The 14554-nt window shown below is 41.5% G+C and overlaps 1 protein-coding gene across 3 annotated transcripts in view; it reads right to left on the minus strand.

Annotated features, from left to right (window-relative positions):
- Nucleotides 1-14554, minus strand: part of LOC311244524 (cullin-3) — a 100523-nt gene that overhangs the window by 39082 nt on the left and 46887 nt on the right. For all 3 annotated transcript variants that reach the window (XM_084334075.1, XM_084334074.1, XM_084334076.1), the window contains 3 exons: nt 8629-8789; nt 5623-5737; nt 4173-4401 (listed from right to left, as the gene is read on the minus strand). In XM_084334075.1, the coding sequence (XP_084190201.1) occupies nt 4173-4401; nt 5623-5737; nt 8629-8789 (505 nt within the window). The remainder of the gene's footprint in view (nt 1-4172; nt 4402-5622; nt 5738-8628; nt 8790-14554) is intronic.

A 14554-nucleotide genomic window follows, 5' to 3' on the forward strand; every position in this document is an offset into this window, starting at 1 on the left:
ACACACATGTACAGCCATCACATATAATCTAAAATCGTCAAGGATTAAAACACAATAAAACCTTACGGTTTATTTCCATTGTGGTCCTCACAATGGACAAGATGACTACCGTAGTTTCCACCATGCACAAAGACATATAAATATTAAATACAATACAAAATAAATGCAATAACACAAACAAAACAAAGTCTACAGCACACCCCCATATATCATCATCCTAAGCCATTTCTTCATATCTTTTTTAAAAATTCCTTCTGAGACAATCATTTTTATGGACACAGGCAGTTTGTTCCACTCATAGGCTGCAGAGTACCGAAAGGTATTTTTCCCCATTGAGCTACTGAAAATGCACAGTTTGATATCAGTTAAACTGCCCCTTGTTGCATAGGAGTGGGTGTCCCTAAAGCACATAAAATAATTTGAGAGATATGAGGGGACCCTAATATACATTATTTTATGGGTAAGGCCCAACTTGATTTGAATAACCCGTTTTTCCACTGGGAGCCAATTAAGTTGATTAAATATGGCTACATCCAGAGTGCGGGTAGGAAGCTTTAACACTACTCTAATCAATTTGTTTTGGGCAGTCTGAAATGTATTTTTAATTTTCTGGGGTGCACTACTGTATCAGAAGGAGGCAGCGTAGTCAAAATTACTCTGTATCAGGGCACCTGACAACATCCTAAGTGTTTTTCTATCCAACATATCCGACTTACGTGCTAGGAATTTGGTCCTTTGGCTTATCCTAGCCAGGGTTTTCAAGGCCATAGCCTCCCCTGTGAGACATTCGTCCAAGGTGCATCCTAAATATATTACTGAATCATTACCAGCAATGACCGACTCTCCTGCCTGGATCTTCAGCCCTGGGGACCTTCGCAGCTTTATTTTGGATCCAAAAAAGCATGGCCTCAGTTTTACCAAAGTGGAGAGACAGCTTATTGTCGGCCAGCCATGTTCCCACACTCTGAAGCTCCTTACTTAAGGTCTTCTCTACCTCTCCTAGGTCTTTGTGAGACACAAGAATGGCGGAATCATCGGCGTATAAAAACAGGTCAGACATACAGGCAGATTTCATGTCATTAATATAAAAAAAATTTAAAATAAAAAAATAAATAGTGGCCCTAGCACACTCCCTTGAGGCACCCCACAGCTAACATTCTTGGGGGAGGAAAAGGTACCATTTATTAGCCTATATTAAATAGTCTAATTGTTTTTTCAGCCTGTTATTCGTTTTAACTTTCAGCCTGTTAATAAATATGTGTCGTTAATTCAGTATTTAACTTCTTGAATTCATATTTATTTAGGCTATGCTAATTAAAAACACAAATGTTATGGACATCTAATTAAATTCTCTGCTTATTTATTAATATATTGCTGACGCAGTTTTTTTTATTTTGACGTGGCATTGATCCATTGTTCTATTGAAGCCCATTACCACCATCCTCTCGCTAAACAACTTGTACACTGCGTTGTTTTTATGAGTGCCCACAAGTAGCCGTTTAATTTGGTCTTCTGCCCATATTTCTATCAGGGCTTTCACCTCGTCATTCGCCCACATCTGTCCAGGAGACATGTTTGCCGCGTGCTTATTTTGCAGTGAATGCACGCCACAGTGTTTGTTTTGTTTCCTTCTATCCAAGATGCAGTTTATCAGGTCACTTCCTATATTTGGTCTTGCGTTTGGTCCGATGAAGCGAACCGAGACCTACGTTTTCAGGCGGACCAGAGTTTGCGTGTTTGGTCCGCACCAGAGTTCGACTGAGCATTCACACCACCCCAAAAAAAAGCGGACTATCCGAGGAAACAAACTCTGGTCCGATAGTCCGGACCAAACAGCTCTGGTGTGAAAGCACCCTTAGTCTAGTCAAGATGAGAAGCACGTTCAGTCAACGCACAGAGAGGAAACTGGTATTTATCTTCTTGTCTCTCTCTGGAGAAGACGGTAAGCTAATTTCCCCAAATGTTTCCTTTAAGGTGAGAATCTACTCAACTGTAGAGCTGGTTTATTTCCTTATAATAGCTGCACTATAATTTTGTCTTATAATAGTTGCACTGTGGTGTGGGTCTTTATCAGGGAATGTACAGCCATTTATATCCTTTCTATTATAGTCGGTTTCATTTACCCTCTTCCTTCAAATCGGTGAAGCATCTTGAATTACATAATTCATACAAAATGTGCTAAAGTTGACAAATTCATACAGAAAATATTGTATTTTCATTGAAATGTTAACAGATAAGTATTGACAAACGGATTGAACAGTGACGATGAATGAAACCGATCCCTGCTTTAGCAGTACACCTCATCTGACCGGCTGGCAAGCTTACTAACAAGTAGGGATGCACCGATCCGACTTTTTCAGTCCCGATACCTGGGCTTTGGGTATCGGCCGATACCGAGTACCGATCCGATACCCATTAATAAACTGTATGCCTCACTGTGTGGAAGAGACTGGGATCATTCTTTTGTGCAAGGCAACATCAGGCTTGCCTTAAAACATTACTTTCCTTACTTACTGAAACCAAATGTAACAAATTAACACATAAATGTACTGAATTGTTATTTATTTTCAAATTAAATAAAATAATTACCGGTATTATTTTTTTAAATTAAGATTTTTTTTTATTAGTCTCCGATACCCCATCTAGCTATTTTAGTCATATCAGGGCCGATATCCGATATCAATATCAAATCAGTGCATCCCTACTAACAAGACATGTTTGTCATCACATGCTACCTTTCCAGGTTATTATTTCAATGAAGGGGAATGGATAACGGAGCCCTTATCCAATCACAACTGCTGCTTTGTCCGAGGAAAGCAATGGTTGCGATCGGAGGATCAAGAAAAGGAGGGCAGCGATAGGTCCATTGAGGCATCGGCAGAGTCTCCTAGTAGTGGGCAGCTTGAATTGCCAGGTCCAAAAACCAACGCTTTAAGGAGATCTTTTATTTTTAGAGCATTAACTCTTTGGAATAACCCGCCTCAAAACCTCTGCTGCATTTACAGAAGATTCACTTTTAACACATTGATTGCCAGCCATTGTACCCATCAAAGTACCCAGTCTGCCACCGTTGAAAGCCTATGGAGATGTTTACCTTCTTTGCAGGGCAATAACTTTTTAAATTGTATTGCTATATTGACATTACTATGGCCCATTCACCATCGATTATCTATCGTTCAGGATGTGGGAACGTTTTTTTTTTTTTCATTCATACATTGTTGTGTTACTAGCGTCGAGAATATAAGTATGTTTTAATCTTTTCTGCTGTAATTCCAAAAACAGTAGTTATAGGCCCTGAAGCATGTATAGATTATCGATAGGCGTTTCTTTCCCATACACGCTATATTAAAAAATGTAAATGTATATGATCGGTATACATTATGCTTCATCATGCGTGAAGGAAAGGGTGGGGGGCGTTTATAATTCCTTGATCGTAAGTAACAGCTTTATTTACTATGGCTTGATACGTTGATCAGATGGTTTGCAGTGAAATGAATAAACAATCGGGCTGAAAATAACGTTACTGTCCTCTTACCGTGCACCGATGAGACTGGATGAGAAAGATCCTGATTATTTGACGCCGATCTCCTACATCCATTTCCGGTTTGTATGGCGCAATAAATGCCGAAATCATATCGATTATTGCGTTATGGCAGCGATCCATATACACTATAGTGTTTGTCTGGGTCCACGTAACAAGATGTGACTGCAGGAGGAATTTCCTCGCCCGACCATCCACAAGGTGGCGGTATTGAGGCGTTGCAGTCTCATTCAGGGTCCCGCTGGAGCACCGGAGGTTGGCTGGATGAATTATGAATGCCATGGCGAAAAAATGAAATATTGATCTCAAAAACGCTGTACAGCGGTGTTGGCGTTCAACGCATGGCGGGCAATAACGCTGTACAGCGTTTTTGGCGCTGGATGTGTTTAAAAGAAACTTTAAGTATTTTGTTTTGTTTTTTGTTTTCCGTTTCTTTGCTTGCATGTAATTTTAGCCATCTTAATTGTTAGTTTCATTATGCATTGTGTGTCGAGTACTGAATTTTAATAATTTTGTTTTGCAATAATAATTGTTTTTGTATGTTTTTTTTGTGTGGACCCCAGGAAGACTAGCTGGTTGCTATGGCACCAGCTAATGGGGATCCGTAATCAAAATCAAATCCTCCTCTCACCTTCGGTCTTTCCGTTCTTGAGCATGTGGACCAGACCGGAGTTCTCCATCTCCACGATGGTCTTCATGTGTTTGGAGATGAGCTCCCTCTCCACCACCTTCACGATGGGCTCCTCCGTGGACTTGTCCAGGCAGTGCATCACCCGCTCGATCTCCTCGTTGATCCGGGCCTCCACCTTCTTGATGTAGACGCTGGCGCTGTTCTCCGCTAGGAACTTTTGGCTCTCCATCTGGGTGGTGCAAAAGGGGGTGGATTTTAAAGTTTCGTTTAAGGGGCACTTCAACAGGAATTATTTATTCATTTATCCGATTTATCTCACGCATATCCCCAAGGCTCTAAGCCCATTAATTGTCACTCGCCAAACCTAAAACCTGCCCTCCATTGGCGCTTGGCAGGTGCTTATGTTGTTCCCAGTCTACAAATCATATTATACCAGGTAGCCAATTGACGGAAAATCCGTCCCGACTCCGAATCAAATGGACGGAAATCCGTCTCAAGACGGAGCGCTTTAATCCCTGCTATTTGCACACGTTAATTTTTTTTATTTCTTCTTTTGGCATTTTTACAGCTTTATTATTTGTTTGGGATAGACCCGGCAGGGAGGAAAGTTGGGAGAAGATGTGGGGGAAGACGTGCAGCATAGGTCTCTGGGCCGGAGTCGAACCCGGGACGTCTGCGTTACTGCGAGTGCAGTAACTGGCCCCCCATACGTTATTTAGTTAAACATTTATTGAGAGTTAATGAGTTTGAATATCTCCTCCTGTGATGTCATCAGAGGACACTGACTCCTTGTGTCGTGTTAATTACAGCTCAATGAAATGACGTAGATGTATACAAAAATAATAATAAAAAATGTGAGATAATTTTTCAATATGGGTTTTTTTTTTTTTTTTTTATCTACATAATTTTATTGAACTGTAATTAACACGACACAAGGATTCAAGTGGCCCTTTAAAGGGGAACTATTTTACTATTTCTTTCACTATTTGGGCACTTTTACACAATTCCTGTGAGTCTATGGAACACCTCTGTAATATATATATTTTTTTTATTCATTGTTTTGTATTTCTAATCAAGTCCTCAAAAACAGCATTTTTCTACCTCAAGATTTCGAGCTGTTTTGAGCCTGGGCTCCTAAACCACTGAGCACCGTCGTGTTCGCCTGAACATTAACATGCAGCAGTGACTATATGACATCACATATAGGGCACATTTTCAAACGACTCAGTTCAGTGAGGGTGAATATTGTGAGAGGAGAATTGGAAGAATGCGCCAATATGAGAATTTTGAGACATAGATCATATTAATATAAGTTCACATAGCTATGAAACAATGCTAAACACTCAAAAAGGCCATTTATAAGATAGTTCCCCTTTAAGCACCACGTTTTGTGTTTAAGCAACAAGATTAAGCTAGATTCACTCAGAAAGATCATAGCCAGCAACCCCACCTGGAAGAATTCGGCCGACATCTCGAGGAAGGGGCCCTCGAAGTCCTCCTCGTAGACCGACCTGCCCTCCAGGCCCAGGATCATGAGCATCTGGCAGGCGTTCCTGATCGCTCCCCTGGAGATAAAGCATTTGGGATGAGAGAAAAAAAAGTACATGATTGTAGACCTTTCAAAACAGTTCACAAAGTGAGTGAAACAGTTCTTAACACTTTGCCCGCCGGGCATTGTACCCATCATGGTACCCTCTAAGCCAGCGCTATAAGTCTATGGAGTGGCTCACCTTCTTTGCAGGGCTATAACTTTTTAAATTGTATTGCTATATTGACATTACTATGGCCCATTCAACATCGATTATCTATCGTTCAGGATGTGGGAACGTTATACTTTTTCATTCATACAAAAATACCGTCTAGAATATAAGTATGTTTTTATCGTTTTCTGCAGTAATTCCTAGAACGTGAGTTATAGGCCTAAACGCATATATAGATTATCGATTGCCGTTTCTTCCCTAGACACGCTATATTAAAAAATTCAAATGTATATGATCCGTATAGTTATGCTTCATCATGCGTGGAGGAAAGGGGGGGGGTCGTTTATAATTCTCCGATCATCAGTAAATGCTTTATGTAGGTTGGGTTGATTTATTGATCAGATGGTTTGTAAATAAAGAAATGTAATTTTGGGCTGAAAATAACGTTACTGTGTCCTCTTACCGTGCGTCAAAGAGACTGGCGGTCAAAGCATGGCGGGCAATATCGCTTTAAAGCGTTTTTTGGGGGGAATGTGTTAACAGAACCACACCTAGTGAGTGAAACAAAGTGCCCACCTATCACCTAGTGAGTGAAACAAAGTGCTCACCTATCAGCTAGAGACTGAAACAAAGTGCTCACCTAGAGACTGAAACAAAGTGCTCACCTATCACCTAGAGACTGAAACAAAGTGCTCACCTATCAGCTAGAGACTGAAACAAAGTGCTCACCTATCAGCTAGAGACTGAAACAAAGTGCTCACCTATCACCTAGAGACTGAAACAAAGTGCTCACCTATCAGCTAGTGAGTGAAACAAAGTGCTCACCTATCAGCTAGTGAGTGAAACAAAGTGCTCACCTATCAGCTAGAGACTGAAACAAAGTGCTCACCTATCAGCTAGAGACTGAAACAAAGTGCTCACCTATCACCTAGAGACTGAAACAAAGTGCTCACCTATCACCTAGAGACTGAAACAAAGTGCTCACCTATCAGCTAGAGACTGAAACAAAGTGCTCACCTATCAGCTAGAGACTGAAACAAAGTGCTCACCTATCAGCTAGAAACTGAAACAAAGTGCTCACCTATCAGCTAGAGCAGGGGTGGGCAATTATTTTTCCCAGGGGGCCGAATGAGCAACTGAAAATATGTTGGAGGGCCGGGCCAAAATTCCAAACTCAATTATGCATAATATACATTTTATTTCTATATAAAAAGCAGTAAATGGTATTGTTTTGACCCCTGGTAAGAGTGTATGTTATTATTTGGCAATTAAAAGGTGAGGTTAGCTTTCAAAAATATCATTTATTCAAATAGAATTTATTTCCAAAATGATAAACAAAATGTGAAACATTAATAAAGGGCATTTTGAGTTTCATATACTATTGAAACAAGGATTTTCTTAGCTTTCTAAAGACATCACATCCTCTTATAGCCAAAATAAACAAGACATGTCACTGAACTGTGTAAAGAAAAGTGTCCCAGTTTTGTAGCCTTTTTTACTTTACATGCCTATATTAAACATTTAATGTTTTCAGAACTGTGCAAAAAAAAGAAAGAAAATATCAAGTGTCCCATTTCACTTGTTATATTTCCACATTTGTGTTCTTCAGTTATTTTTTTTTCATTCCGTGTGAGAAATCCAGTCTCTGTTGAGCTTTAACAAGTCCATCAAAGTCAGGTTGCATGTCTGAGGTGGAGATGCGAAGCACAGCTGCCAGATGTTCATCAGTGAGAGAGGATCTGTACCTGGACTTGGTAAATGTCATGACTGAGAATGTCTGTTCACATATAGGTGGATCCAAAGAGAACCAACATCTTCTGAGCATGTCTCCTCATGTTTGGAAAGTTCTCCTCCTTGAGAGCGGAGTAGAACTCTAGCAGTGATGCTGACTTAAAGTGCTCTTTCAGTAGTGAATCAGACTGCAGGTCAATGAGTTCAAGCTGAACAACTATCAACACTGCAGGTAAAGGGAGAGGAAACCAGCTGCATTTCATCCTCAACCTTTTTGAAATCTTGAAAACGCTTTGAAAATTCATCATGCAGTGCTCCCAACATGGATGAGTACCTGTGCCGGTGATCAGCTGATGGTTTGACTTCTTTCAGGGTTTTCATGTGTTTGAGATTGTTGCTGCCTAGTTGCCTTGAAATTAATTGCAACTTTGTCATGAAGGCTTTCACATGGCTATGCATTTCATGAGCAAAAATGCCCTTGCCCTGCAGTTGTGTGTTCAGTAGGGATGGGTACCGTTCACATTTGAACCGATACGATACCGGTACCTGTGAATCGATACCGGTACCCAATGGTACCTTTTTTCTGTCCTTTAGTCTCTAAAAATGTAATCTACCTACCTCAGTTGTGAAAAAAATATCCAAACTTCAAATAACCACACTTTCGACCGTTTTTCGGCTTGCCCTGACTGCTTTGTTGTTGAATCAAGTCAAATCCTAGGTAATCGTATATTGTGCGTGTGAACGTTGACATGAAGAAAAAAGTAAAACAAAAAACAAAACAAAATATATAATTTTTCTTTTTTCAATTATCATGTAATCTTTCGCGGGCCGGTCAGAATCATCCCGCGGGCCGTACAATGCCCAGGTCTGACCTAGAGACTGAAACAAAGTGCTCACCTATCAGCTAGAGACTGAAACAAAGTGCTCACCTATCAGCTAGAGACTGAAACAAAGTGCTCACCTATCAGCTAGAGACTGAAACAAAGCACTCACCTATCAGCTAGAGACTGAAACAAAGCGCTCACCTGTCCACCACCTCTCCCTTCCTCTCGCGGGCGATCATGTCCAGCAGGGTCTGTCGGAGGTGGTCCCGGATGCAGCCGTATCGCACCACCTGGTCCCGGAAGATGATGAGGCCCAGGTTGTAGACGTTTTCCACGTTGTTCTGCTGCACATAGACCCGGTCCTGCAGGAGGAGAGGAGGAGAGGAGAGGAGAGGAGGAGGAGGGGAGGAGGGGAGGGGAGAGGAGAGCAGAGGAGAGGAGAGGAGAGGAGAGGAGAGGAGGAGGATGAGAGGGTCAGGGGGAGGAGAGGAGGAGGGTCAGGGGAAGGAGAGGAGGAGGGTCAGGGGAAAAAGAGGAGGAGAGGGTCAGAGAAGCGTGGGGGGGAAAGGTACCCAAAACAAAAAGGCAGCGTTGTTTTCCTTTGAGCGCGAAAACATTCTGTACAACTGAGCTTATTCAAAACAGGGAATATGCCAAATTAACCCTTTCAGTGCCAATCATGTGTTAACACGTTTCTGGGTCGTCGATTTTAATACCCTATTTAATGTCAGGGAGCTGTATGTTGCCTGGAAAAGGCATACTGGGACTCCGAAGGTACAGTACCGTCCGCAGGTTACCTGTTACCTGTTTATTGCACAATGTTGTTTTTTATTGGATTCTATTATATGTTGTAACACTGTATTGCACATCGTCGACCACCCGCATTTCATTGTATACTTGTATGCCGTGACAATTAAAACTCTTGACTTGACTATCCTACCAGGCGCCGGCGGCGGTATCGAGCACCCTTTGAAACCTTGTGTCTTGGGCTGTGCGTCGATTATATGGGTCCGGGTCGTCTATTTTTCTCCGGGCAGGACGAGCGGTTATAACGCTCGGATTGAGGAGAATCAAACACTCCCGATCCGTGCTGCGTGGTGGATTATGTTGGCGACACGATAGACATCAATACTTGGAATGGCGATCAGATAATTGGAATATTCTTTTTGAGGTACATCCTAGTCAAGGTAAGGGCTATATGGTATCAATCTTGCGTTGATCCAAGCATGTTTCCATTGCGATCCAACCGTGTGTCTAACGGTAGTCCATAACGTATTCCTTTGGTGGCGATCAAAGCATCAAACCCCCCCCCCCCCCCCCCGTTCTCTTTCTAACACACACACACACATTCACAAACACTTTTGGCCTTGTTGCCTGCCACAGTAAATCAACCAGGCTTGCCAGTTGCCCGACAAAATGAATAAATAAAAGTAACAGAGGCTCTTTGTTGTGTCCCCACAACAACAAACAACGTCTTACAAAATCAAAGTCCAGAGACTGGGACATACAGTAGCTATAGGTGAGGGGTTCTAGAGCTGGTCATTCCTCCACAAGACTACAGTAGCTATAGGTGAGGGGGGTCTAGAGCTGGTCATTCCTCCACAAGACTACAGTAGCTATAGGTGAGGGGGGTCTAGAGCTGGTCATTCCTCCACAAGACTACAGTAGCTATAGGTGAGGGGGGTCTAGAACTGGTCATTCCTCCACAAGACTACAGTAGGCTATAGGTGAGGGGGTCTAGAGCTGGTCATTCCTCCACAAGACTACAGTAGCTATAGGTGAGGGGGGTCTAGAGCTGGTCATTCCTCCACAAGACTACAGTAGCTATAGGTGAGGGGGTCTAGAGCTGGTCATTCCTCCACAAGACTACAGTAGCTATAGGTGAGGGGGGTCTAGAGCTGGTCATTCCTCCACAAGACTACAGTAGGCTATAGGTGAGGGGGTCTAGAGCTGGTCATTCCTCCACAAGACTACAGTAGCTATAGGTGAGGGGGTCTAGAGCTGGTCATTCCTCCACAAGACTACAGTAGCTATAGGTGAGGGGGTCTAGAGCTGGTCATTCCTCCACAAGACTACAGTAGGCTATAGGTGAGGGGGGTCTAGAGCTGGTCATTCCTCCACAAGACTACAGTAGCTATAGGTGAGGGGGGTCTAGAGCTGGTCATTCCTCCACAAGACTACAGTAGGCTATAGGTGAGGGGGGTCTAGAGCTGGTCATTCCTCCACAAGACTACAGTAGGCTATAGGTGAGGGGGGTCTAGAGCTGGTCATTCCTCCACAAGACTACAGTAGCTATAGGTGAGGGGGTCTAGAGCTGGTCATTCCTCCACAAGACTACAGTAGCTATAGGTGAGGGGGGTCTAGAGCTGGTCATTCCTCCACAAGACTACAGTAGGCTATAGGTGAGGGGGGTCTAGAGCTGGTCATTCCTCCACAAGACTACAGTAGCTATAGGTGAGGGGGGTCTAGAGCTGGTCATTCCTCCACAAGACTACAGTAGGCTATAGGTGAGGGGGGTCTAGAGCTGGTCATTCCTCCACAAGACTACAGTAGGCTATAGGTGAGGGGGGTCTAGAGCTGGTCATTCCTCCACAAGACTACAGTAGGCTATAGGTGAGGGGGGTCTAGAGCTGGTCATTCCTCCACAAGACTACAGTAGCTATAGGTGAGGGGGGTCTAGAGCTGGTCATTCCTCCACAAGACTACAGTAGGCTATAGGTGAGGGGGGTCTAGAGCTGGTCATTCCTCCACAAGACTACAGTAGCTATAGGTGAGGGGGGTCTAGAGCTGGTCATTCCTCCACAAGACTACAGTAGCTATAGGTGAGGGGGGTCTAGAGCTGGTCATTCCTCCACAAGACTACAGTAGCTATAGGTGAGGGGGGTCTAGAGCTGGTCATTCCTCCACAAGACTACAGTAGGCTATACTGCCCTGTCAAGGCAGACCGCAGTAACTCAAAAAAAGTCAGAATTGAGTTATGAGTGAAATTGAACTTGTCAATAAATGTTTTATCTTGTGACCAAGTTTCAGATGTTAATGTCGCTCAGTTTTGGAGATATGGGGTTTTAAAAACTGCAGTAACTACAAAATCACACTCAAAAACCAGGCAGACCGCAGTAACTTCCCAACAGTGAAAATGGCTTTAAAGTGTTTTGACTTGCCATCCAAAATGTGTTATAGGTAGATAGATGATAGTACCCAGATTTAACATGTATTAATGCAGTAATCTTTAGGCATACAAAAATATGACATAATTATTTTAATTAACCCCCAAAAAGCAGATACTGCACTCTGCTGCACAGTTCCCTTAAATAATTATACAGGTAATGTACAGGCAAAGTGCAGTAACTTCAAATACAATGTTGTTTTCCCTCCAGCTTTCATAACTTAACCTAGCCATTTTGAAAATGAAATTTAACACCTGAATATATTGGAATGATGATGATCCAAATAAAATGGCTAGGTTAAGTTATGAAAGCTGGAGGGAAAACAACATTGTATTTGAAGTTACTGCACTTTGCCTGTACATTACCTGTATAATTATTTAAGGGAACTGTGCAGCAGAGTGCAGTATCTGCTTTTTGGGGGTTAATTAAAATAATTATGTCATATTTTTGTATGCCTAAAGATTACTTCATTAATACATGTTAAATCTGGGTACTATCATCTATCTACCTATAACACATTTTGGATGGCAAGTCAAAAAACTTTAAAGCCATTTTTCTCAGTTTCACTTTTTTGAAGTTACTGCGGTCTGCCTTGACAGGGCAGTATAGGTGAGGGGGTCTAGAGCTGGTAATTCCTCCACAGAAGACTACTCGTACCAGGGCATGAGGACAAGAAATGCAGAGCATAAAGAAAGTAATGTAAATACTTTAGGGCTGACCCCTATTAGTCGATTAGTTGACTAATCGTTCGAAAGGAGCCGTAGTCGACTGGCCAACCTCTTAGTCGAATATAAAAAAAATGGCTAATGGCACGCATACCAGAGGCTAAATGCCTACGAAAACAGGCACAGAGGCACAGAAATATCTAATGAACACACTGACTAGACAAATATCAAGATGTATCCATGAGTGGACCAATTGCATGCTTTTGCAGAGGACAAGGAGCCTTCAGTCGACTCATTCAGACATTAAGCACCCCCCACAGCCCAAATGGAATGATACAACATTTTAAAAAAATAATAATTTAAAAAAATATTATAGTATTTTTTTGTCAACCAATAGTCGACTAACGGCAAATTTTTTCCAATCATAGTCGACCATCCAAATCCTTAGTCGGGGACAGCCCTAAAATACTTAGTGATGCACCGATGTGAAAATTGTGACCGATACCGATAACTAGGGATGTCCGATATTATCGGCCGATATCGGCATTAAAATGTGATATCGGAAAATATCGGTATTAAAAAAAAATAAAAAAATAAAAATACATTTCTATAACCTTTATTTACCCAGGCAAGCAATTAAGAACAAATTCTGATTTTATTTATTGTCAAAAGTATGCATAATGTTTTGTTAATTCCACAACAAGAGATATGTAATGTTAATTACCTGAAATTATTAATTTTTTTTATGATAATCAAATAAAGAGCTATTTTCCAAAACGCTTTTTTTTTTTAAACTTTTGTAACTTATTTTCAGAAATGACAGATATTTTTGAAACTATTTAAGGCCAAAACATGTATTAAAAAAATATATAAAATTATATCGGCCCTATCTTGATATCGGACCGATACTGATGTGTAAAAAAAACTGCCATATCGGCCGATATTATATCGGCGGCCGATATATCGTACATCACCATAAATACTCCATATCCAATGGTCCAACGCTCCAAGTAAATAAGGTAATGAGAGCACAGCACTGCTCTCACCAGGCATCTGTTTGCATGACTGTGTAGATGCATTAAATACTCATCCAGGTTCACCTTCCCTTGGGTGCTGCTGGTATTCTCTTGTGCTTCAACTAGTTCAGTGGTTCTTAAAGCGGGTTCTGGGGACCCCCAGGGATCCTTGAGGGAGATTTCCCAGGTGGCCCCCAGAAAAATTTGGAATAGTTTAATTTCACCATTTAATTCAGCAGGTTAGAGAGAATATATATACACACAAGTGTTTTGATTACCATGTGTATTTCCCCCAACTACAGTATAGATGTTATAGAATTAATCCTATCCAACAACAATAATCTGCTCAGATGGAGGTCCCGCCAGATACACAATCTTATTAACCCTTTCACTGCCACACTACCAAATGGTTAACCCTTTCACAACCACACTACAGAAGGTTAACCCTTTCACAACCACACTACAGACGGTTAACATTCTGTAGTGTGGTAGTGAAAGGTTAACCTTCTGTAGTGTGGTAGTGAAAAGGTTATCCTTCTGTAGGGTGGTAGTGAAAGGTTAACCTTCTGTAGTGTGGTAGTGAAAGGTTAACCTTCTGTAGTGTGGTAGTGAAAGGGTTAACCTTCTGTAGTGTGTAGGGCTGTCTTAAATACTTCGAAGCTTCGTTCGATGGGCATGGGATTCGAATATGAAATAAAAATTCGATAATTAAAAATATATATATGATTTTTTTTTTTTTTTTTTACTAAATCAGCTCTGCCTCTCTTTGTTAACTACAACAAGCAATGCTGTTTGTTATTTAAGATGAGGTCGGACTCGGCACTGACAGATTTGTGTTCATTGTGCTGCTTTTATAAAGCCTCAAATGACGGCTTACAATATTTCATGAAAGCAAAGTGTTTAGTTTGTCTAAGATTTAAAAAGGTTTAAACTTTACAGCACTGACAAAGTTGAACAAAGTGCTGTACAAGTTCTCACAACATAAAAAAAAAAAATAAAAAAAATACATTTATTTTTAATTTATTTTTATTTTTTCCAACGCTTCGAATTAAAATCGAATCTCGGCCCCGAAGCGTCGAATTCAAAAAAAAATCGAAGGTCAGCCCTAGTAGTGTGGTAGTGAAAGGTTAACCTTCTGTAGTGTGGTAGTGAAAGGTTAACCTTCTGTAGTGTGGTAGTGAAAGGGTTAACCTTCTGTAGTGTGGTAGTGAAAGGGTTAAATGGGAGTCTGCTGCCTCATCCTGGACAATAAACAGTTCATTAATCCCACCGCCGGCAG

This window comes from Notolepis coatsorum (assembly GCF_963971535.1).
Source record: "Notolepis coatsorum genome assembly, chromosome: 17".
Taxonomy (NCBI): Eukaryota; Metazoa; Chordata; class Actinopteri; order Aulopiformes; family Paralepididae; genus Notolepis; species Notolepis coatsorum.